Source organism: Saimiri boliviensis, chromosome 14 (genome assembly GCF_048565385.1).
Source record: "Saimiri boliviensis isolate mSaiBol1 chromosome 14, mSaiBol1.pri, whole genome shotgun sequence".
Lineage (NCBI taxonomy): Eukaryota > Metazoa > Chordata > Mammalia > Primates > Cebidae > Saimiri > Saimiri boliviensis.
Genome location: NC_133462.1, coordinates 28738734 through 28762769, shown reverse-complemented (window position 1 = coordinate 28762769; position 24036 = coordinate 28738734). Strand labels below are relative to the sequence as shown.

General features: G+C 57.1%; 1 protein-coding gene across 3 annotated transcripts; it reads right to left on the bottom strand.

Annotated features, from left to right (window-relative positions):
- Positions 1 to 216: 216 nt before the first annotated feature.
- On the bottom strand, positions 217 to 23283 carry CERS1 (ceramide synthase 1). Of its 3 annotated transcripts, none has more exons than XM_074384368.1 (7): positions 22120 to 22472; positions 19581 to 19740; positions 9322 to 9502; positions 6243 to 6404; positions 5706 to 5853; positions 5228 to 5337; positions 217 to 308 (listed from the first exon to the last, which is right to left on the bottom strand). In XM_074384368.1, the coding sequence occupies exons 1-7, from the start codon at positions 22366 to 22368 to the stop codon at positions 266 to 268; spliced, it is 1053 nt and encodes a 350-aa protein (XP_074240469.1). In that variant the 5' UTR covers positions 22369 to 22472; the 3' UTR covers positions 217 to 265. The 3 variants fall into 3 exon arrangements, with proteins under 3 accessions (XP_074240469.1, XP_039322190.1, XP_039322191.1); XM_039466256.2 differs by lacking the exons at positions 217 to 308; positions 22120 to 22472 and adding exons at positions 2949 to 4641; positions 22863 to 23283; XM_039466257.2 differs by lacking the exon at positions 217 to 308 and adding an exon at positions 2950 to 4641.
- Positions 23284 to 24036: the final 753 nt, after the last annotated feature.

Sequence of the window (24036 nt, the reverse complement as noted above, 5' to 3'; positions counted from 1 at the left end):
CTTCCTTCCTGGCGATGGACAGAGTGTGTGCAGGGTCCGCCGCGGCGCAGGACCAGTGGGCTGAAGGCGGGGCCGGTGTCCCCAGAGGAGCAGGGGGTCCTGGGGGGCGTGGCCAGGGAGTAGAGACAGGATGAGGCGGCAGGGCTCCCAAGGGAGGTGGCTGGGGCCCTAGAGGACCAGAGCTGAAGGAGGGGGTGGGGGAGCGCCACGGACGGGGGCGTGGTCCTCGGGTGGGGCCGGGTCCACGGGGGCGGGGCCTAGGGGTTCAGAGGCGCTTGTCCTTCACCAGGCCGTTCCTCAGTGGCTTCCTGGGGGTCAGAACCAGCGCAGGTTAGCCTGGGAGCACCACCCAGCCGCCCGCCCCTCTGGTTCCGCTCCGTCCCTGGACGTTTCACACACCCCCATCTACTTTTACCCAGCCAAGCCCCGGCCTCACCTTGTGGTTTCTTGCTCTCCTTCACCCTGCCCTGTTGGCACGTTTATCCTCCTGGCGCCCTGGCACTTCCTCTTCCCTAATTAAACCTAACTCTTCCCCTCCTCCCTGCCTCTCCAGGCTGCTGGAGGGCAAAAGCCACCCACCAGCCTGGACCTGACAACTTCACCGCCTCTGCCACACGATCCTCCTCTCCTCTGCTACCCCACCCCACCCCAGGAAGGCTAGTCCTTGGCTCTAGTGGCCCTGGCTGGCATCTGACGTCCTCCCTACTTCCCTTCCATGGCTTTTTTTTTTTTTTTTTTTTTTTTTGAGACTGGGTTTCACTCTATGGTCCAGGCTATAGCAGTGGCATGATCATAGCTAGTTGTATCTTTGACCTCTAAGACTCAATGGATCCTCCCACCTCGGCCTCCAGAGTAGCTGGGATTACAGGGGCATGCCACCATGCCCAGCTGTCGCCCAGGCTGGAGTGCCGTGGCACTATCTCAACTCACTGCAACCTCTGCCTGCTAAATTCAAGCGATTCTCCTGCCTCAGCCTCCCAAGTAGCTGGAATTACAGGCACCTGCGACCATGCCCAGCTAACTTTTGTATTTTTAGTAGAGACAGGGTTTCGCCATATCAGCCAGGCCGGTCTTGAACTCCTGACTCAGGTGATCCCCCTGCCTTGACCTCCCAAAGTGCTGGAATTACAGCTGTGAGCCACCACATCTGACCCCAACTAACTTTGTTGTTTGAGACAAGGTCGCTATGTTGCCCAGGCTGGTCTCAAACACCAGGGCTCAAGCAGTCAGCCCGCCTCTGCCTCCCAAAGGGCTTTTGTCACTTTTAATTTGCTCCTCCCTTAGGTGGAAGCCCAGCTTCTCTGCATGCATTTCATAGCCAGCTAGCTGTCCCCATCTGATGGTCCTTATCTGAGAGGAGATAAACCCTGCTTGGACCTCCCCATCTGTCACACTTCTCCCTTTGCCTGCAGTCCTTGGGACTGTGAGTGATGGGTCTTCATCCACCCTGTGGCTTCTCAGTTCTTCCCATAAACAAACCTCCGTGACACAATCTCCCCTTTTGGCTGAGGTGACTTCAGGGATTCCATTTCTGCATTGACACCTTTGGTACGAAGAGTGGGGGCGTTTGCCCTGGGGCTTACAGGAGACCAACACGCACCCTCACTGTTTTCCAGATGGCCCCCAAGTGTCCCTATTCCTGCCCTCCAGGGTGGTCTTTAGTATTTGCTAAAGGTTTCGAGATCTTAGGCTAATTTCTCCACTCAGTTCCCACGGAAGAGTGTAGATTCCTCTAATGGTAAAGTTTAGCATCTTTGGTGATGGGCGTTCCCGCTCCAGGGCTTTTTATCAGAGCTTTCCTGCTGATTCTTGTTTGTTTCTTCTACGCATGCTTCAAAGTGTTCCCTACCCACTCAAAAGCAGCTGTCAGTATTTGCCTTTTGGGGTGTGGGTGGGGGTATACCCACCTTGGAGAAGATAGCTTTTCTCTGTTTTCTTTTTTCAGGCGAAGTCTCGCTTTGTCACCCAGGCTGGAGTGCAGTAGTGCAATCTCGGCTCACGGCAACCTCCGCCTCCTGGGTTCAGGCAATTCTCCTGCCTCAGCCTCCTGAGGAGCTGGGATTACAGGCACGCGCCACCATGCCCAGCTAATTTTTTGTATTTTTAGTAGAGACGGGGTTTCACCCTGTTGACCAGGATGGTCTCGATCTCTTGACCTCGTGATCCACCCGCCTCGGCCTCCCAAAGTGCTGGGATTACTGGCTTCAGCCACCGCGCCCAGCTGAGATTTTTTTTCTTTTTTTTTTGAGTCTTACTCTGTCACCCAGGCTGGAGTGCAGTGGCGCGATCTCAGCTCACCACAACCTCCGCCTCTCAGGTTCAAGCAATTCCCCTGCCTTAGCCTCCAGAACTGGGATTACTGGCATGCACCGCTATGCCTGGCTAATTTTTGTCTTTTTAGTAGAGACAGGTTTTCACCATGTTGGCCAGGATGGTCTCAAACTCATGACCTCATGATCTGCCCGCCTTGGCCTCCCATAGTGCTGAAATTACAGGTGTGAGCCACCTCGCCTGGCCTTGATTTGGGATATTTTAGAAGATGCTGGAAATGTCAAACACAGAAGATGGAGAAAGGCGCTCAGGGGAACTTCCTGAGCTAGGAGAGAGAAACATGCAAATTGGTGTGGATTAAGTGTGGGCAGAGGCCAGGCGCGGTGGCTCACGCCTCTAATCCCAGCACTTTGGGAGGCCGAGGCAGGTGGATCACGAGGTCAGGAGTTTGAGACCAGCCTGGTCAGCATGGAGAAACCCCATCTTTACTAAAAAGACAAAAATTGGCTGGGCGCGGTGGCTCACGCCTCTAATCCCAGCACATTGGGAGGCCAAGGCGGGTGGATCACAACGTGAAGAGATCGAGACCATCCTGGTCAACAAGGTGAAACCCCGTCTGTACTAAAAAAAAAAAAAAAAAAAAAGATACAAAAATTAGCTGGGCATGGTGGCGCGTGCCTGTACTCCCAGCTACTCGGGAGACTGAGGCAGGAGAATTGCTTGAACCCAGGAGGTGGAGGTTGCGGTGAGCCGAGATCGTGCCATTGCACTCCAGTCTGGGTAACAACAGCGAAACTCCGTCTCAAAAAAAAAAAAATAACAAAAATTAGCTGGGCAGGATGGTGTGCTCTTGTAATTCCAGCTACTCAAGAAGCTGAGGCAGGAGAATCGCTTGAACACGGGAGGCGGAGGTTGTGGTGAGCCGAGATCGCACCACTGCACTCCAACCTGGGCAACAGAGCAAGACCCCATCTCAAAAACAAACAAATAAATAAATGTGGGCAGAGAAAGGGCCCTGGAAGAGGAGGAGGTCAGCCAGGAGACTGGAGAGACACAGCAGGAGTGCAGGGCAAAGAAAGGGCATGAAGGACTGGGTGTGGTGGCTCACACGTGTAATCACAGCACTTGGGGAGGCTGAGGCGGGCAGATCACTTGACCCTACGAGTTCGAGATCAGCCCGGGCCAAAAGAGAGAGAGAGAGCGATCAGCCTGGGCAACACAGTGAGATCCCATCTCTACAAAAAAATTAAAAATTATCCGGGGCCGGGCATGGTGGCTCATGCCTGTAATTCTAGGACTTAGGGAGGCCGAGGTGGGCGGATCACCTGAGGTCAGGTGTTCAACACCAGCCTGGCCAACATTGTGAAACCTTGTCTCTACTAAAATGAGGGAGCTGCGGTGGCTCAGGCCAGTTGTCCTGGCACTTGAAGAGGCGAGGCTACGAGTTCAAGGCCAGCCTGGGCAACATGAGAACTAATCATTCATTAAAAGATAAATAGGATTGGCTGTTTGGAGCTACTTTCCTGGTGAGGGAAATAGGTGATCGTGCCGAAGGCCACTTGTGTATTTGCCTTCCTAGTTCTTGCAGGCTATTTGATTTCCTGTGGTTCTGGGTTGGGAGCCCCTACTAAAGGTCATCTTTTGCCCTTTTTCATGCCCTGCAATCCTCATAGCCGGGTAGCCACCTACGATCAATAAATTTGATCAAAGTTTGCCTTTAAAAAAAAAAAAAAAAAAAAGCCGGGTGTACTGGCTCACGCCTGTAATCCCAACACTTTGGAAGGCTGAGGCGGGTGGATCACGAGGTCAAGAGATCGAGACCATCCCGGTCAACATGGTGAAACCCCGTCTCTACTAAAAATACAAAACATTAGCTGGGCATGGTGGCGCGTTCCTGTAATCCCAGCTACTCAGGAGGCTGAGGCAGGAGAATTGCCTGAACCCAGGAGGCAGAGGTTGCGGTGAGCCGAGATTACGCCATTGCACTCCAGCCTGGGTAACAAGAGCGAAACTCCATCTCAAAAAAAAAAAAAAAAGAAAAAAAAAAAAAAGAATTCTTGACTCACGCTCAAAGGGCAGTGCAATCTAACACCCTCAAAAGGAGTCTCCTACCATCACGCCTGCCAGAACCCACGTGACCCTGCCCCATCCCATCTCAGTCAACGTGAGCTGCAGCCAGAAGTCTTGGGTCATCTTTGATCTGTTTATTTCTGTTTCATCAACATCCCAGGCGGATCTGGTGGGGTCTCCCTTCCAAACAGGGTGAGGGTGTCTGACGCGCCTCTGCCTGGCTACAGCCCCAGATGTGTTAAACGCCTACATCTCAAACATCCCGTTCCAAACATCACAGAGCTCTGAGCCACTGCTGCCCTGAAACCATCATTCCTGGGTCACTGATGGCCCCACTGGCCGAATCAAAGGGCCTGGCTGGTCGGTGCCTTCCAGGGCCTTCCACAACCTCCTGCCCTGTCTCAGCTCAAATACTCCTCGAGCTGCCTGAGATACCACACGCCCCAACCCGCCTCTCACCAATTCTGCCTCCGTTCACCCCTGGCCCAGGTGCCCCTAGCTCCACTGCCACCGGCTCCAGTGCGGACATGGGTGGGAAGTCATCGTCCAGCCTGGCCAACAGCTAGTCCTCACCACTCACGGGGCCTCGGCTCACCCACGCCGGCCACGCCAGCCACCAGGCCTGACCCTCAGTGTCCCCACTGCGAAGACCCTGCCTGTCGCCCTGCCTGCCCCTCCCCTTCCTCACTGTCCTGTCCTTCAGGGCAGTTAACTTGGTGGCCACATCGTCCATGCCTTTATTGCAGTCTCTGTTCTGGAGTAGGCTTGGGGGGCAGCATCCGCGTCAGCCTCATCTGCTGCTGGGTCTTGGGGCCCTGCCCACGAGCGCGCTCGGATGGGTTTCACTAAAGGAGGGAATGCGGGGCGCAGGCCCCTCCACACTCACTCGGCTTTGCTGGGCTTCAGGCTCTGGGCCTCGGCTGCGTCATACTCCCGAAGGTCTTTCAGCTCTCGCACCTGGCCCGTCAACACCTTGGCTGCAAACACCACGATGTACTGCGAGAAGAGAGGGGAGGCGTGGGTGAGAAGGAAATCCCCCTCGCTGCCCTCCTGCTGATGGCCATGTGCTCTTGTCCCTGGCCCTCCCCCTCCGCGCAGGCTCAGTGCTGCCTAATGTGCCCCTCCCTGCACCTGCCTGAGGAGGGGACAGGGATGGGGACGAGGAGGGGACAGGGATGGGGACGAGGAGGGGACAGGGATGGGGACGAGGAGGGGACAGGGATGGGGACGAGGAGGGGACAGGGATGGGGACGAGGAGGGAACAGGGATGGGGACGAGGAGGGGACAGGGATGGGGACGAGGAGGGGACAAGGATGGGACCAGGACGGGACCACCGCTGTGGAAGACAGCCCGCGCTGACTCACCAGGAACCAGTAGAGGTTCATGAGGGTGAGCAGCAGCAGGAGCGCGTTGAAGAAGAAGTAGAAGGGGATGTCAGGAACCACGCGCAGGCTGCAGTGACTCGTGGCATACAGGACCTTGAGTGGGAACCAGTAGAGGCGGAACCAGAACCTGTGGTGGGAGGAGACGGGAGGCCGTAGGCAGAGGGAGACAGTGCCCCACCCAGTCCCTGTCCTGTCCCATCCTGGACCCATCTCTGCCCCCTTGCCTACCTCTGCTCACGTGTCTCCACTCTTGTTCTGTCCTTCCCCTGTCCTGCCAGGCCCCACCCACCTCACCAAGGCCACACCCCATTCCCTGCCCAGCCCCTCCCCTTCTCTGCCAGGCCCCACCCACCTCACCAAGGCCCCACCCCTTCCCTGCCCAGCCCCTCCTCTTGTCAGGCCACACCCACCTCACTGGGCCCCGCCTCCTCCCTGTCTAGTCCTGTCCCTTTTTCTGGCCACACCCACCTCACCAGGCCACACCTCCCATCCTGCCTAGCACCCCCTGCCACTCACCAGCTGAAGCCGAAGCTGAGGCAGCCCAGGTCTGCTGCCAGGGCATGCCGCCGGTGGTAGGAGCCGCCGCGGGACTTGAAATAGATGTTGAGCTTGGTGAATTCAAGCTGCACGTCGCTGATATCGTGCAGGAAAAGCACAAGGATGCCCACATTGTGGTACCTGGGGGAGCAGGAAGCAGAGAGGAGAGGGTGGGTAACACTGGGGGACCCACTCTGCACTAAGGCCCCCAGCACAGAGCCCCGGGGCTACACCTCAGGCTCCCCATGGGCCTCTTCAAAGCCACCCTTCCTGGCTCACCTTCCCTGCCCATCTCCCCTTTCCAGGATACCCAGGATGCCCTTTCCTCACTGCCCCCCCAGCTGGGTACCCCCCAACCAGATCCTAGTCTTCCCTGCCACAGTGTCCCCATGTGGCCCGGGAGGCTCCCTGGAAGTTAATTTTTCCTTTGAGACGGTGTCTTGCTCTTGTGGCCCAGGCTGGGGTGCAGTGGTGTGATCTTGGCTCACTGCAACCTCTGCCTCCTGGGTTCAAGTGATTCTCCTGCCTCAGCCTCCTGAGTAGCTGAGATTACAGGCACATGCTACCATGCCCAGCTAATTTTTGTATTTTTAATAGAGACGGGGTTTTACTGTGTTGGGAAGGCCAGTCTCAAACTCCTGACCTCATGATCCGCCTGCCTCAGCCTCCCAAAGTGCTAGGATTACAGGCATGAGCCACCATGCCTGGCCGGAATAGGGGGCTTTTAAAAATTATTTTTAAAACTGGCCAGACATGGTGGCTCACGCCTGTAATCCCAGCAATTCGGGAGGCTGAGGCAGGTGGCTCACTTGAGGTCAGGAGTTCAAGTCCAGCCTGGCCAACATGATGAAACCCCGTGTCTACTAAAAATACAATAATTAGCCAGGTGTAGTGGTGTGCACCTATAATCCCAGCTACTTGGGAGACCGAGTCAGGAGGATCGTTTGAACCCGGGAAGCAGAGGTTGCAGTGAGCCAATATGCCACTGCACTGCAGCCTGTGCAATAGAGCAAGACCCTGTCTGAAAAAATAAGTAAATAAATAAAATATATATATATATATATATATTTTTTTTTTTTGAGATGGAGTTTCGCTCTTGTTACCCAGGCTGGAGTGCAATGGCGCGATCTCGGCTCACCGCAACCTCCGCCTCCTGGGTTCAGGCAATTCTCCTGCCTCAGCCTCCTGAGTAGCTGGGATTACAGGCACGCACCACCATGCCCAGCTAACTTTTTGTATTTTTAGTAGAGACGGGGTTTCACCATGTTGACCAGGATGGTCTCGATCTCTCGACCTCGTGATCCACCCGCCTCGGCCTCCCAAAGTGCTGGGATTACAGGTTTGAGCCACCACGCCCGGCCCAAATAAAATAATTTTTAAAATGTATTTGAGATAGGGTCTCCCTGTGTTGCCCAGGTTGAACTCAAATTCCTGGGCTCAAATGATCCTCCTGCCTCAGCCTCCTGAGTAGCTGGGGGCCACTGCTCCTGGAGCTTTATTTCAGTTTAATTGAAGTTGGAAGTGCCACTCGTTTGTTGCTCTGTATTTTCGAGTTGTGTCTACTTACTCTCTTATCACAGCTAGAGTAGCTAGTCTCGTAGGAATGCTATGTGAGCAGTGTATTTCATTTTAACGTTTCTATCAGCCACATTTAACAATAACAAGGGAAAAGAACAGGTAAGATTAATTTTAATATACACTCTAGCCAGGCAAAGTGGCTCACACCTGTCCTCCCAGCCCTTTGGGAGGCCGAGGCGGGCAGATCACCTGAGGTCGGGAGTTTGAGACCAGCCTGGAGAAACCCCGTTTCTACTAAAAATACAAAAACTTAGCTGGGCGTGGTGGCGCATGCCTGTATTCCCAGCTACTTGGGAGGCCGAGGCAGGAGAATGGATTGAACCTGAGAGGCGGAGGTTGTGTTGAGCTGAGATCATGCTGTTGCACTCCAGCCTGGGCAACAAGAGCAAAACTCTGTCTCAAAAAAATAAATAAAATAAAATAATGCATTCTAATTAAATATATCCAAAATATTGTCATTTCAATATGGAATCGAGGCAACAAGGCCAGGTGTGGTGGCACGTGCCTGTAATCCCTGCACTTCGGGAGGCCGAGGGGGGAGGATTGCTTGAGCCCAGGAGGTCCAGGCTGCAGTGAGCTGTGGTCACGCCACGGCACTCCAGCCTGGGTGACAGAATGAGACCCTGTCTCAAAAAAAAGAGAGATAAAAGAGTGGATAAGATATGTTCACTCTTTTTTTTTTTTTTTTTTTTTTTTTTTTTGAGACGGAGTTTTGCTCTCGTTACCCAGGCTGGAGTGCAATGGCGCGATCTCGGCTCACTGCAACCTCCGCCTCCTGGGCTCAGGCAATTCTCCTGCCTCAGCCTCCTGAGTAGCTGGGATTACAGGCACGCGCCACCATGCCCAGCTAATGTTTTGTATTTTTAGTAGAGACGGGGTTTCACCCTGTTGACCAGGATGTTCTCAATCTTTTGACCTCGTGATCCACCCGCCTCGGCCTCCCAAAGTGCTGGGATTACAGGCGTGAGCCACTGCGCCCGGCCTAAGATATGTTCACCCTTGCTTGTCTATGAGTGCTTTGAAGCCGGGTTGCTTTTATACACACAGCACGCTGAGGCTTAGACAGACTCCGTCTGAAAGGCTCAGTGGTGGCGTGGTGGGCTCTAGAACATCAGGGTGCGTCAGTTGCGTTCACAGCCCCGCGCCCATTGCTTGGGCATGGCAGGGACTCAGGAACTCCTGAGTGTGTGACCTGGCTGGCGAGGGGCAGAATCCGAGGAGCCGGGAGGTAGGTGGGGGAGGTGGGTATGGCTCTCTGGGCCGGTTTCACCACATCCCTGTGGAATCTCCCTCAGGAATCTCCAAGCCCACATCCCCTCCTCAGCCTTCCTCCCTCTGGCCTGTCCCCCCCAGGACCCCTGAGCACTCTGACCTGATGTGATCCCCTCCACAGCCTCCCCTATGCCCCCCACCAACAGCATCAGCCTCCGCACCCGGCTGGGGCTGGTCCTCAGCCCCAGCCACCCGATCCTGTCCTTACCGGAAGGCATAGGAAGAGATGATGAGGAGGAGGGTGACCACGTGGTGGACCAGCATGACCACCGAGTCCTTACGCCAGGTGTCCATGTACAGCGTGGCGTAGATGGAGTGGCCGTAGAAGCTTCCCTGGAGCAGGTAGGCAGCTGCAATGTCCCGTGGCACATCCATGCCCGGTGTCCAGTCTGGGGAGAGCCAAATGTTGCAGTCAGGGGACTGTGGAGCCTCGAGACACCCCCTCTGTGACTCAGTGACACCCTCCAAGACATACGTGTCCTCAGTACCAGGGTAACCATACATCTCTGATTGCTGGCTTTTCATTCCCAATTCTTTGTTTTTTGAGATGGAGTCTTGTTCTTGTCGCCCGGGCTGGAGTGCAATGGCGTGATCTCAACTCACTGCAACCTCCACCTCCCAGGTTCAAGAGATTCTCATGCCTCAGCCTCCCAGGTAGCTGGGGTTACAGGTGTACATCACCACGTCCGGCTAATTTTTGTATTTTTTAGTAGAAACGGGGTTTCATCATATTGGACAGGCTGGTCCCGAACTCCTGACCTTATGATCCACCTGCCTCGGACTCCCAAAGAGCTGGAATTACAAGCTTGAGCCACTGCGCCCAGATGGGATTCTAGAAAAATGGAGCAGATAGGACCGGAAGTTCCTTTATCTCTCCTGCCCCAACGCACATACGGATTTCCATTCCCCTGGCTTTAAGTGGCGCATTTGCTGCAAATGCAGAACTAATACAGACACGTTATTATCATCATATACATTTAAAAATTTATATATATTTTTAGAGAGAAGGGCTTCCACTGTAGGTCTTTCACTCCAGCCAGGCTAGAGTGCGGGGTTGTGATCCCAGCTCATTGCAGCCGCCACCTCTTGGACTCAAGTGATCCTCCCACCTCAGCCTCCTGAGTAACTGGGACCACAGGCACCCATCACCATGCCTGGATTATTATTATTATTATTATTATTTTTTGAGACGGAGTTTCGCTCTTGTTACCCAGGCTGGAGTGCAATGGCACGATCTCGGCTCACCGCAACCTCCGCCTCCTGGGTTCAGGCAATTCTCCTGCCTCAGCCTCCTGAGTAGCTGGGATTACAGGCACGTGCCGCCATGCCCAGCTGATTTTTTGTATTTTTAGTAGAGACGGGGTTTCACCATGTTGACCAGGATGGTCTCGACCTGTGGACCTCATGATCCACCTGCCTCGGCCTCCCTAAGTGCTGGGATTACAGGCTTGAGTCACCCCGCCCGGCCCTGGATTATTTATTTATTTAGAGGAAGAGTCTCGCTCTGTCGCCCAGACTGATGTGCAATGGCGTGATCATGGCTCACTGCAACCTCTGACTCCTGGGTTAATGCAATTCTCCTGCCTCAGCCTCCTGAGTAGCTGGGATTACAGGCACACGCCACTGTGCCCAGCTGATTTTTTTGGATTTTTAGTAGAGATGGGGTTTCACCATGTTGGCCAGGATGGTCTCCCATCTCCTGACCTCATGATCCGCCTGCCTGGGCCTCTCAAAGTGCTGGGATTACAGGTGTGAGCCACCGAGCCCGGCAATGTATTTATTTTATGTCTTTTGTAGAGACAGTCTTGCTATGTTGCCCAGGCTGGTCTCAAACTCCTGGGCTCAAGTAATCCTCCTGCCTTGGTCTCCCAAAGTGCTGGAACTATAGGCATGAGTCACCTCGCCTCACCCGTCTCCCCTTCCCATTTTACCTTTTGTGGTTTTTTTCTTTGTTTATTTTCGAGATGGAGTCTCACTCTGTCACCAGGCTAGAGTGGTGGAATCTTGGCTCACTGTAACCTCTACCTCCTGGGTTCAAGTGATTCTCCTGCCTCAGCCTCCCAAGAAGCTGGGACCACAAGCTCACGGCACCTTATCCATCTAATTTATTTTTTGTTTATTATTTGTAGTGATATCGTCTCACAATATTTTCCAGGCTGGTCTCGAACACCTGGTATCAAGTGATCCTCCCACCTCGGCCCCCTGAAAGCCCTGGGATTCCAGGAGTGAGCCACCTCCTCCGGCACTGAATCCAAAATCTTGATCCCCTGACCAGCCCCCATCTCACAAGACCCGGGCGTCATCCCCACCATCTTCCTCTCTCACACCACCTCTAGGGTGGCAGCAAATACTATCAGCTCTGCCTTCTAAACATTTCTCAAATCAGCCACTTTGCTCCCATCCCCTCCCCTCAGCTCACGGGCTCCAGTTCCTGCCGTCAGCCCCCTCCCGGGCCCCTGGGGCAGGTGCCCAACCTAGGGTGACATCCTTCCTCTGCCCCAGCCCACAGGTAAATGACAAGTCCTGACCCTGGCCTCCGAGGCCTGGAAGGCAGGGTCCCCACTCAGCTGGACAGCAGTCCCTGCCTCTCCTGCCTGCCCCGGGCTCCTCCAGGCCCTCACTCAGTCCCCTTCAGTGGGGCTGCCCCTCCCACCTCCCCAACACCACACACCTCCTCTTCTCTCCACACAGGTTTTCTCATCGACACCTACTGCTGTTGATAGACTGTGTACCTCACTGCTGCCCCTGCCACACGGCCAGCTTCACGAGGGCACAGGGCTTTCTCTGACCGGTTCCTAGCTGGGTCTCAGCTGTGGCATACAATAGGCGCTCAATAAATGCACGTGGAACTAATCAGCTAGCTTGTCAGTATCACTTACAGAAAGCAAGTGAAGCTGAGCACGGTGGCTCCCACCTGCGATCCCACCACTCTGGGCAGCTGAGGTGGGAGGACTGCTCGAGGCCAGGAGTTCAAGACTAGCCTGGCCCACAGAGTGAGACTCCATCTCTACCAAAAAATACGCAAAAACTAGCTGGGCACGGTGGCACAGCCCTGTGGTCCCAGCTACTTGGAAGGCTGAGGTGGGAGGATTGCTTGAGCCCAGGAAGTTGAGGCTGCAGTGAGCCATGAGCGCCCCACGGCACTCCAGCCTGAGCAACAGAGGAAGACCCGGTCTCAAAAGAAAAAAAGAAACTAGACAGGGCGGGGTGGTCACACCTGTAACCTCAGCACTTTGGGAGGCCGAGGCGGGTAGATCACGAGGTCAAGAGATCAAGACCATCCTGCTCAACATGGTGAAACCCCATCTCTACTAAAAATACAAAAAATTAGCTGGGCATGGTGGCGCATGCCTGTAATCCCAGCTACTCAGGAGGCTGAGACAGGAGAACTGCCTGAACCCAGGAGGCGGAGGTTGCGGTGAGCCGAGATCGCGCCATTGCACTCCAGCCTGGGTAACAAGAGTGAAACTCCGTCTCAGGAAAAAAAAAAAAAAAAAAAAAAGGAAGAAACTAGAGGCAACATGCCCAAAATAGTAAGAGAGGCTGGGCGCAGTGGCTCACACCTACAATCCCAGCACTTTGGGAGGCTGAGGTGGGCAGATCACATGAGGTCGGGAGTTCAAGACCAGCCTAACCAACATGGAGAACCCGTCTCTACTAAAAATACAAAACTAGCCAGGCGAGGTGGCTCATGCCTGTAATCCCAGCTACTCGGGAGGCTGAGGCAAGAAAATCCCTTGAACACAGGAGGCAAAGGTTGCAATGAGTGGAGATCGCACCACTGCACTCCGGCCTGGGCAACAGAGTGAGACCTGCCTCTAAAAAAAACAAAACCCTCCCGTAGTCCACACTGTCTCCCAGAATTTCCTTTCTTTTCTTTTCTTTTTTGAGACAGTCTCGCTCTGTCACTAGGCTGGAGTGCAGTGCTGGGATCTCGGCTCACTGCAACCTCCGCCTCCTGGATTCAAGCGATTATCTTGCCTCAGCCTCTCAGGTAGCTGGGATTACAGGCACTCACCATCACGGCCGGCTCATTTTTGTATTTTTAGTAGAGATGGGGTTTCACTATGTTGGCCAGGCCAGGCCGGTCTCAAACTCCTCGTCTCAAGAGATCTGCCTGCCTCAGCCTCCCAAAGTGCTAAGATTACAGGTGTGAGCCACCACGCCCAAACCTCTTCCAGAATTACAATGAAAATTGGGTGAAACTCCAAAATACCCTGATCCTGTCCATCCTGACTCTCCAGAAACATCTGAGCCGGAGCTTTTGCCCAGGGCCACCTCACTGGATTTCTTGCGCACCTTTGAAACAGGAGACCCCCACCCCTCCTGCGGCTTTACCTCCCACAGGATGGGGGATGTCCTGGCTCAGTTCCAGGGTCTCAAATCTCCTCTCCTTTTTTTTTTTTTTAATTGAGAAAGGGGCTCCCTCTGTCGCCCAGGCTGGAGTGTAGCGGTGTAATCTTGGCTCCTTGCAGCCTCGACCTCCTGGCCTCAAGCAATCCCCCTGCCTCAGCCTCCCGAGAAGCTGGGACCACAAGCTCACGCCACCTTATCCAGCTAATTTATTTTTTATTTTTTGTACAGATAGCATCTCACGATATTCCCCAGGCTGGTCTTGAACACTGGTCTCAAGTGATCCTCCCACCTCGGTCCCCCGAAAGCCCTGGGATTCCAGGAGTGAGCCACCTCCCCTGGCACTGAATCCAAAATCTTGGTCCCCCTGACCAGCCCCCATCTCACAAGACCCGGGCGTCATCCCCACCATCTTCCTCTCTCACACCACCTCTAGGGTGGCAGCAAATACTATCAGCTCTGCCTTCTAAACATTTCTCAAATCAGCCACTTGGCTCCCATCCCCTCCCCTCAGCTCACGGGCTCCAGCTCCTGCCGTCAGCCCCCTCCCGGACCCCTGGGGCAGGTGCCCAACCTAGGGTGACATCCTTCCCCTGCCCCAGCCCACAGGTAAATGACAGGTCCTGACCCTGGCCTCCGAGGCCTGGAAGGCAGGGTCCCCACTCAGCTGGACAGCAGTCCCTGCCTCTCCTGCCTGCCCCGGGCTCCTCCAGGCCCTCACTCAGTCCCCTTCAGTGGGGCTGCCCCTCCCACCTCCCCAACACCACACACCTCCTCTTCTCTCCACACAGGTTTTCTCATCGACACCTACTGCTGTTGATAGACTGTGTACCTCACTGCTGCCCCTGCCACACGGCCAGCTTCACGAGGGCACAGGGCTTTCTCTGACCGGTTCCTAGCTGGGTCTCAGCTGTGGCATACAATAGGCGCTCAATAAGTGCACGTGGAACTAATCAGCTAGCTTGTCAGTATCACTTACAGAAAGCAAGTGAAGCTGAGCACGGTGGCTCCCACCTGCGATCCCACCACTCTGGGCAGCTGAGGTGGGAGGACTGCTCGAGGCCAGGAGTTCAAGTCTAGCCTGGCCCACAGAGTGAGACTCCATCTCTACCAAAAAATACACAAAAACTAGCTGGGCACGGTGGCACAGCCCTGTGGTCCCAGCTACTTGGAAGGCTGAGGTGGGAGGATTGCTTCAGCCCAGGAAGTTGAGGCTGCAGTGAGCCATGAGCGCCCCACTGCACTCCAGCCTGAGCAACAGAGGAAGACCCGGTCTCAAAAGAAAAAAAGAAACTAGGCAGGGCGGGGTGGTCACACCTGTAACCTCAGCACTTTGGGAGGCCGAGGCGGGTAGATCACGAGGTCAAGAGATCGAGACCATCCTGCTCAACATGGTGAAACCCCGTCTCTACTAAAAATACAAAAAATTAGCTGGGCATGGTGGCGCATGCCTGTAATCCCAGCTACTCAGGAGGCTGAGGCAGGAGAATTGCCTGAACCCAGGAGGCGGAGGTTGCGGTGAGCCGAGATCCCGACATTGCACTCCAGCCTGGGTAACAAGAGTGAAACTCCGTCTCAGGAAAAAAAAAAAAAAAAAAGGAAGAAACTAGAGGCAACATGCCCAAAATAGTAAGAGAGGCTGGGCGCAGTGGCTCACACCTACAATCCCAGCACTTTGGGAGGCTGAGGTGGGCAGATCACATGAGGTCGGGAGTTCAAGACCAGCCTAACCAACATGGAGAACCCGTCTCTACTAAAAATACAAAACTAGCCAGGCGAGGTGGCTCATGCCTGTAATCCCAGCTACTCGGGAGGCTGAGGCAAGAAAATCCCTTGAACACAGGAGGCAAAGGTTGCAATGAGTGGAGATCGCACCACTGCACTCCGGCCTGGGCAACAGAGTGAGACCTGCCTCTAAAAAAACAAAACCCTCCCGTAGTCCACACTGTCTTCCAGAATTTCCTTTCTTTTCTTTTCTTTTTTGAGACAGTCTCGCTCTGTCACTAGGCTGGAGTGCAGTGCTGGGATCTCGGCTCACTGCAACCTCCGCCTCCTGGATTCAAGCGATTATCTTGCCTCAGCCTCTTAGGTAGCTGGGATTACAGGCACTCACCATCACGGCCGGCTCATTTTTGTATTTTTAGTAGAGATGGGGTTTCACTATGTTGGCCAGGCCAGGCCGGTCTCAAACTCCTCGTCTCAAGAGATCTGCCTGCCTCAGCCTCCCAAAGTGCTAAGATTACAGGTGTGAGCCACCACGCCCAAACCTCTTCCAGAATTACAATGAAAATTGGGTGAAACTCCAAAATACCCTGATCCTGTCCATCCTGACTCTCCAGAAACATCTGAGCCGGAGCTTTTGCCCAGGGCCACCTCGCTGGATTTCTTGCGCACCTTTGAAACAGGAGACCCCCACCCCTCCTGCGGCTTTACCTCCCACAGGATGGGGGATGTCCTGGCTCAGTTCCAGGGTCTCAAATCTCCTCTCCTTTTTTTTTTTTTAATTGAGAAAGGGGCTCCCTCTGTCGCCCAGGCTGGAGTGTAGCGGTGTAATCTTGGCTCACTGCAGCCTCGACCTCCTGGCCTCAAGCAATCCCCCTGCCTCAGCCTCCTGAGAAGCTGGGACCACAAGCTCACGCCACCTTATCCAGCTAATTTATTTTTTATTTTTTGTACAGATAGCATCTCACGATATTCCCCAGGCTGGTCTTGAACACTGGTCTCAAGTGATCCTCCCACCTCGGTCCCCCGAAAGCCCTGGGATTCCAGGAGTGAGCCACCTCCCCTGGCACTGAATCCAAAATCTTGGTCCCCCTGACCAGCCCCCATCTCACAAGACCCGGGCGTCATCCCCACCATCTTCCTCTCTCACACCACCTCTAGGGTGGCAGCAAATACTATCAGCTCTGCCTTCTAAACATTTCTCAAATCAGCCACTTGGCTCCCATCCCCTCCCCTCAGCTCACGGGCTGCAGCTCCTGCCGTCAGCCCCCTCCCGGACCCCTGGGGCAGGTGCCCAACCTAGGGTGACATCCTTCCCCTGCCCCAGCCCACAGGTAAATGACAGGTCCTGACCCTGGCCTCCGAGGCCTGGAAGGCAGGGTCCCCACTCAGCTGGACAGCAGTCCCTGCCTCTCCTGCCTGCCCCGGGCTCCTCCAGGCCCTCACTCAGTCCCCTTCAGTGGGGCTGCCCCTCCCACCTCCCCAACACCACACACCTCCTCTTCTCTCCACACAGGTTTTCTCATCGACACCTACTGCTGTTGATAGACTGTGTACCTCACTGCTGCCCCTGCCACACGGCCAGCTTCACGAGGGCACAGGGCTTTCTCTGACCGGTTCCTAGCTGGGTCTCAGCTGTGGCATACAATAGGCGCTCAATAAATGCACGTGGAACTAATCAGCTAGCTTGTCAGTATCACTTACAGAAAGCAAGTGAAGCTGAGCACGGTGGCTCCCACCTGCGATCCCACCACTCTGGGCAGCTGAGGTGGGAGGACTGCTCGAGGCCAGGAGTTCAAGACTAGCCTGGCCCACAGAGTGAGACTCCATCTCTACCAAAAAATACGCAAAAACTAGCTGGGCACGGTGGCACAGCCCTGTGGTCCCAGCTACTTGGAAGGCTGAGGTGGGAGGATTGCTTGAGCCCAGGAAGTTGAGGCTGCAGTGAGCCATGAGCGCCCCACGGCACTCCAGCCTGAGCAACAGAGGAAGACCCGGTCTCAAAAGAAAAAAAGAAACTAGACAGGGCGGGGTGGTCACACCTGTAACCTCAGCACTTTGGGAGGCCGAGGCGGGTAGATCACGAGGTCGGGAGTTCAAACCAGCCTGGACAAGATGGTCAAACCCCATCTCTACTAAAATTACAAAAATTAGCCAGGTGTGGTGGCACAGGCCTGTAGTTCCAGAGCTACTCAGGAGGCTGAGGCATGAGAATTGCTTGAACTGGGGAGGCGGAGGTTGCAGTGAACTGAGATGGCGCCACTGCACTCTAGCCTGGGCGACAGCAAGACTCCTCTGTCTCAAAAAATAAAGTAAAATAAAAAGAAACTAGAGGCAACATGCCCAAAATGTTAAGAGGTGCCAGGCGCAGTGGCTCACACCTGTAATCCCAGCACTTTGGGAGGCTGAGTTGGGTGGATCACCTCAGGTTTGGGGTTCGAGATCAGCCTAAGCAATATGGAGAAACCCTGTCTCTACTAAAAATACAAAACTAGCCAGGCGTAGTGGGGCATGCCTGTAATCCCAGCTACTCAGGAGGCTGAGGCAAGAGAACTGCTTGAACCTGGGAGGTGGAGACTGCGGTGAGCTGAGATCGTGCCAGTGCACTCCATCCTGGGCAACAAGAGTGAAACTCTGACTCAACAACAACAACACACAGTTCAGAGCGGCCGGGCGCGGTGGCTCACGCCTGTAATCCTAGCACTTTGGGAGGCCGAGGTGGGTGGATCACCTGAGGTCAGGAGTTCAAGACCAGCCTGGCCATCATGGTGAAACGCCATCTTTTAAAAAAAAAAAAAAAAAAGTTCAGAGCATTCAGTCATGGCTCATGCATCACAAGGACACTGAGTGACTGCTCACACTTCCCCTGTGGGGATTCAAGGTGCATGGCATGAGGAACGTGGCCTCACGGTGGCACATCCACTGAGCACTCTGGGCTCAGTGCCACCAGGAGCCCTCTAGGCTGTTGTTATCACATGGCAGGGAACACCTATCATGTGTATCCTGGTGGTCCTCGAAGGGCAGAGAAGCTGCCGCCCCCACAGCCCCAGTGCAGATGGGGTCTCCTACATCAACCTGCCCAGTGGCAATGCTGGCCCTGCCCTGCATTCTCTGCCAGGGCAGGTCACACAGAGCACACTGCAGTCACCTTCCTGCCCAGCCACCCAGAGCTCAATCCACATCCAATCTATTTTTTTTTTTTTTTTTTTCAGACAAGGTCTCGCTCTGTCATCCAGGCTGGAGTGCAGTGGCGCGATCTTGGCTCACTGCAACCTCCGCCTCCCAGGTTCATGGGATTCTCTCACCTCAGCCTCCCAAGTAGCTGAGATTACAGATGTGTACCACCACACCAGGCTAATTTTTTGTAGAAATGGAGTTTCACCATGTTGCCCCAGCTGCTCTTAAACTCCTGGGCTCAAGTGATCCTTCCACCTTTGCCTCCCAAAGTGTTGGGATTACAGGTGTGAGCTAGTGAGCCACCACACCTGGCCCACTTCTCACCATTTTTTTTTTCCCAGAGATGGAGTCTCGCCCTGTCACTCAGGCTGGAGTGCAGTGGCACGATCTCGGCTCACTGCAACCTCCGCCTCCTGGGGTTCAAGTGATTCTCCTGCCTCAACCTCCCCAACAGCTGGGATTACAAGCAGGTGCTACCATGCCTGGCTAATTTTTGTATTTTTCGTAGAGACGAGGTTTCACCCTGTTGGCCAGGCTGGTCTTGAACTCCTGACCTCAGGTGACGCAAGTGCCTCAGCCTCCCAAAGTGCTGGGATTACAAGTGTGAGCTACCGAGCCCGGCCTCATCATTTTTATCTCCTCACCAAGATGGTACAAGCCACGGGGAACCTCCCACCTCCAGAGGCAGCCAGAGGAAGCATTTTATCATCCGCAAAACCCAATCCTCTCCATGCCGTGCTTAAAAACATCCCATTCAGGACGGAACTCCAACTCCTGCCTCAGCTCCCTGCAGCCACCCTCCTCCTGTCCCCATGCCATGTGAGTGCCTCCCGGCCTCTGCACATGCTGTTACCCACACCTGGAAGTCCTGCCTGGGCCCACACAGGGGTCCCTCCTCCAGGATGTCTTCCCTGAGCTCTCACAGGGCTGTCCCCATGGATCACCCTTGTCAGGCTTCACTTCTGAGACACCCATAGGAGCTCTGATTCTGATAAGCGTCCCCTGACACCGTTCTATCTTTCTCTTTTCTGATAAGAGACGGTCTCATTCTGTCGCCCAATGGCGTGCTCACAGCTCCCTGCGGCCTCCAGCTCCTGGGCTCCAGCGATCCTCCCGCCTGCGCCTCCCGAGTACCTGGGACCGCAAGCACCCGTCACTGCCTAGCTTCTTTGTGTTTTAAGCAGAGCCCTCCCGCCATCCCCTCAGGGCCCCTACCGTAGAAGACAGAGGGTGGGTCATGGAAGAAGGGGTAGTCGGTGCCAAAAAGCAGGTAGGCACTGTAGCTCCAGCTGCCCAGGTAGAAGAGAAACTTCCAAGCACTCTCTGGCATCTTGGCGGCATCTCTGGGCTGGAGGCGGCACCGCTTCGCTAGGGGCTATGAGGGAGAAGGCAGGAGGGCAACCGTTGGTGCTGGAGACCAGCGACTGCTTCTCCAGGGTGGGGAAACGCTGGCCTGGAGAGTCCCTGGAGTGGCCCAGGGACTCTCCAGGCGGGGCGGCACTGGGAAGGCCCGTCCCCCTTGCCCACAATCACCTGGAGCGTAAACAGAGCCCATGGGCACCTGCCAAGGCTAAACTTAGTGCCCAGCTGTCCGCCCCGGTGGCGCTGGGAGTCAGGGGGGGAACCCTGAGGGGAGAGGAGGGGAACAGGAGGGCTCTGGGGGCCGGGAGGGGGGACACTCGGCTTATGGCGGAGAGAGATGGGTGGGTCAGCCTAGGGGAGTTGGGCTGCTGGAGGCGACTCATGAAGGGAACAAGGAGGGGTTCCCCGAACCTGAGTGCAGAGGAAGGGGTTAGGGAGTGCGGTGTCGGGGGCGGGGGTGCTCAAGCTCCCTGGGGGCGGGGCTCGAGCTGCCTGTCCCTGGACAAGCCCCGCCCCCTTCACAGAGGCAGAGGGGGCCGGAGCCCAGAGCACCCAGCGTCTTGGGGAACACAGGGAGCCCCATGGGAACGATGCAGAAGAAAGAACTTGAGAGGAAGCCGCCGTCTCAGCGGGGGCATTTGGGGAGACCAGAGAATAGAGGGCTGAGGGAGACTGGGGGGAAGGTTCCCCATGGGAACCTGGGGGCAATGAAAGGAGAGAAGGGGCTGGAGGGAGGAAGAGGGGACAGGCCGCGGAAAGGGTGTCACAGGCGAGCTGAGACCCCAGGGAGCATCGGGAGTGCAGAGGAAGCTGCCGGCTCCAAGGCTGCGGGTGGGCAGTGCAGTGGGGGACGCTCAAATTCCCTGGGGGCGGGGCTCGAGCAGCCCGGTCAAGCCCCGCCCCCTCCCCCGAAGCTGAGGGGGACGGAGCCCAGAGCACCCAGTAGTTGTCATGGAGACAGCTGGAGCCCGCTCCGGTAACCCCTGGCAACCAGGCTGCTGCCAAGAAGATGAGCTTTGGAGCACCCGGCAGCCCCTCCACCCATTTCTGGAGAAGGGCGAGCCTGGAATTTGGGCGAGCACCCCACCCAGGCTGGGGACGGCCCCCTGGCTCAGCCCTGGTAGTCCAAGAGTGGCCACATCCTCCTGCCCCCGGGGTGGGGGATGGGGGCCTTGCCCTCCTGGGCCTCGGGCTTCTCAGCCAGAAATTGGGAAGAAGGCAGGGGCAACAAGCAGGATAAAGACCACTGTGGACCCAGGGAGGGGCCCTGGACAGCCCTGTCTTCCCTCCCGCAGTAGGGGGTGGCTGGGGTCTCTCCCCCATATGGGTGGTATGGGGACGGGAGTGGGGAGAGTGGCAGTCTGACAACAGCCCATCCTCGACCTAACAAGGGCCAGCCTCTTCCCGGCCAGCAGAGAAAGGCCCCTTTGTTGGCCCAGGGCACACTGTCCCTGCACCCTCCAGCCAGACGGGCGGGGTGACACCAGCTGGTCCATGGGGGTGTCAAGCCAAGCTAAAGGCCCAAACATTTTGCCACCAGCTCCTGCCACAGCGACCCCTCCCCAGGGAAGGGAGTGGGGTCAGGCGCCAATGTCACCACCATGGTCAGTCTCCCGCAGGGGCGATGGTCTCAGCAGAAACTGGGGAATTCTGCTGTCGCCTCATGGAGGCAGCACAGTCCAACCCTGAAGCCCCGGGCCTTGTCACTGTCAAGGGAGCGACCACTGGCGTGGCCAAGGCGCCCAGGCCTTTGCCATCCCTGGTCGGAGGGTGGCGCTGACCCCAGACAGGCACAAGGCAGCGACAGAGCAGCTCCCGCCTCTTCCCGATTGCAGCGGGCAAGCCGAGCAGGGACCCCGAAGAAAACGAGCAGCGGACCCCGCTGCGGGCCAGAGCCCAGCCTACACGGCCGGGAGGCGAAAGGCGCAGGCGGCCGTGGTGCGCCGTGCCCTCCCTGTCCCGGTCCTGGGCTTCTCAGTGCCCTGGCTCGGCACTGCCGGAAAGAGCGCATGGTGGCCCAAGCCATCTACCTCGCGGGTCCCCTGGTCCCAAACTGACCGGAAAGGCTCGTGCCTTGGTCCCCCGTGTCTCAAACACCCCACCGTCTCGGGCACCCTTGTCCCAGACTCACCCCGGCCCGGCCACACCCCCGCATCAACCCGGGTCCCCCACGCCGCACTGACTCAAAGGGGCACGGGGCGGCCCGAGAGACCCCGTCCCGGGGTTCTAACATCCCGGGACCCTCCAGCCCGAGGCCCCCACCCACGTTCCGGCGACCCCCTCATCCGCAGCAGCCAGCCCTGGGAGAAAGGGACCCGCGGCGGCCCGAGATCCCCGGTCCCGGCTTCCCCCAGTCCCGGGTCCCCTCGTCCCGGCCCCCCGCCACACTGACCCGAAAGAGGCGCGCGGTGGCCGCGGAGCGCAGAGCGGTCCAGCCCAGCGCGCCGAGGGCCAGCAGCAGCAGCTCGGGCGGCGCCAGGTGCGCGTTCTCGGCCAGGCCGCGGGCCGCCAGCCCCCAGCCGCAGTCCGTGCAGCCCCGCGCCGCCGCCAGCGCGCTGCCCCAGCCGCGCCGCACTAGCTGCGCGTAGCTTGGCATGGGCTCGGGCCCCGTGGGCCCTGCCGCGAGCCCTGCCGCCGCCATGCCGCCCGCTAGCCCGCCGTCCCCGTCGCCTGCGCCCGCCCGCTGTAGCCGCCGGAGCCGCGCGCCCCGCGTCACGCGCCGCAGCTGGGCCGGGGGCGCGCGGGCTGGGGAGCCGAGGGAGGAGGGGCGGGACTGGCGCAAGCTCCGCCCCTACGGGGGCGCGGCCGGGGGGCGGCCAGGGGGGACGCGCGGCGCCCCTGAGGCGGGCCAGCGCCCCTGCTTGTTTCCCAGCAGAGAAACCAAGGCGCTGGGGGAGGCAGCCGGAGCCAGCTGGGCGCCCGCTGGACCTGGACCACAAGAGACCCCGCGCCCGGCCGTGTCGCGCCCCCATGCCCGCCCCGCACGCCCCCGGCTCCCTCACCCCACCGCACCGTGCCCGTGACGGGGGGCACGGGGGACACTAGCAGATAGTCCCCTCGGCCGGCGACCCTCGCTCCTCCCGGCCCTCCAGAACACCAGTCCCATTTCATCGCTCTGGCCGGCTCGGACCTCACCGTTCCCGGAGCCCTCGCTCCTCCTCAAGGACCCGAGTCCTGGTACGCCTTGGCACAGACTCAGGACCATCCCGTGGCCTTCCCGCATTCAGGCGTAGGCTCAATGAAACATTCTCATTCTTCAAAAGGACACGGCCCACACCAGGGCATTGGGAAGCGCACCTCGTGGAGACAGACGCAGCCCTCTGTCCCGCACCAGGGGCCTGGCAGTGGGGTTCCAGCCTGGACACTTCCCAGGCCTCTTCCTCTGCAGGTCTGCAGAGCGGGCTACCAGGACTTAAAGGTGTGATGAGGGCTACTGAGATTAGGGGGTTCTCTGAGGGTCACTTGCTGCTCTCTGCGACCCTGGGGACCCCGGCAGGCCTCCCCATGTGTTAACCTCCCCAGGTTAACACATGAGTTGCAGAGAGGCTGCAGGAGTGGGTGCCAACGTGGGGGGGACTCCCAACCTGGATGGACTATGACGTCATTGGGACCCCCACAAGTGGCCTTCCAATGCAGTGTTCATTGACCAGGCTGTGCCCAAAGCCCCTGAGGGCCATCAAGGGAGACACTGGTCACCCCTTTTGGGGCCGCCACCTCCCTTGGCACTGCTGCCCCCCCCCTTCTCCCAGCCCCCATCTTCTTCACGCCTGGCCCTCAAGGTGCGGGATGCAGCGATGAGTCCTGTAGCGCCGAGCTGGCTCCCACACACCCGCACCTGACCTGCGGGGCACAGGTGAACACACCTTCCCCTTGACCCATACCCAGCCCCTGCAACACAGCCAGGTGGCCCCGCCTTCAGTTGCGCCTGCATCTGGCCACTTCTCTGCACCTGCACATCCTTGCCCCCACCCAACCTTCTGGGGGTTCTGTCTGGTATCCTGGCTTCCCACAGAGGCCAGGAGCAGGCTGGACACTCTCAGGCCTGTTCCTCCTCTGCTCGCAGCCCTCCATGGCGCCCGCCCCACTCAGGAAAAGCCCAAGTCCTCACTGGCCGCCCTCACAGTGTCTGTTTCCCGGCACCCATGGGCTTTCCTGCTGTTCTTCCAACCTGCCTCCGTCCTGCCTCAGGGCCTTTGTACTGGCTCTTCCTCCTCCTGAAATGCTGTTCCCCTGAGTACCTGCAGGGCTCTTCTGCCACCTGCTCGGGCTGCCCGACTCTAAAGTCCCACACACCCCTCAAGTGTGCTTG

Excerpts from the sequence above, each read along its gene's own strand:
- CERS1 (XM_039466257.2), bottom strand. The coding sequence starts at position 22,368 with ATGGCGGCGGCAGGGCTCGCGGCAGGGCCCACGGGGCCCGAGCCCATG. Across the intron at positions 6,405-9,321 it reads ATCTCTTCCTATGCCTTCCG|GTACCACAATGTGGGCATCC; the intron begins GTAAGGACAGGA and ends CTGCTCCCCCAG. Across the intron at positions 5,338-5,705 it reads TGAACCTCTACTGGTTCCTG|TACATCGTGGTGTTTGCAGC; the intron begins GTGAGTCAGCGC and ends CTCTTCTCGCAG.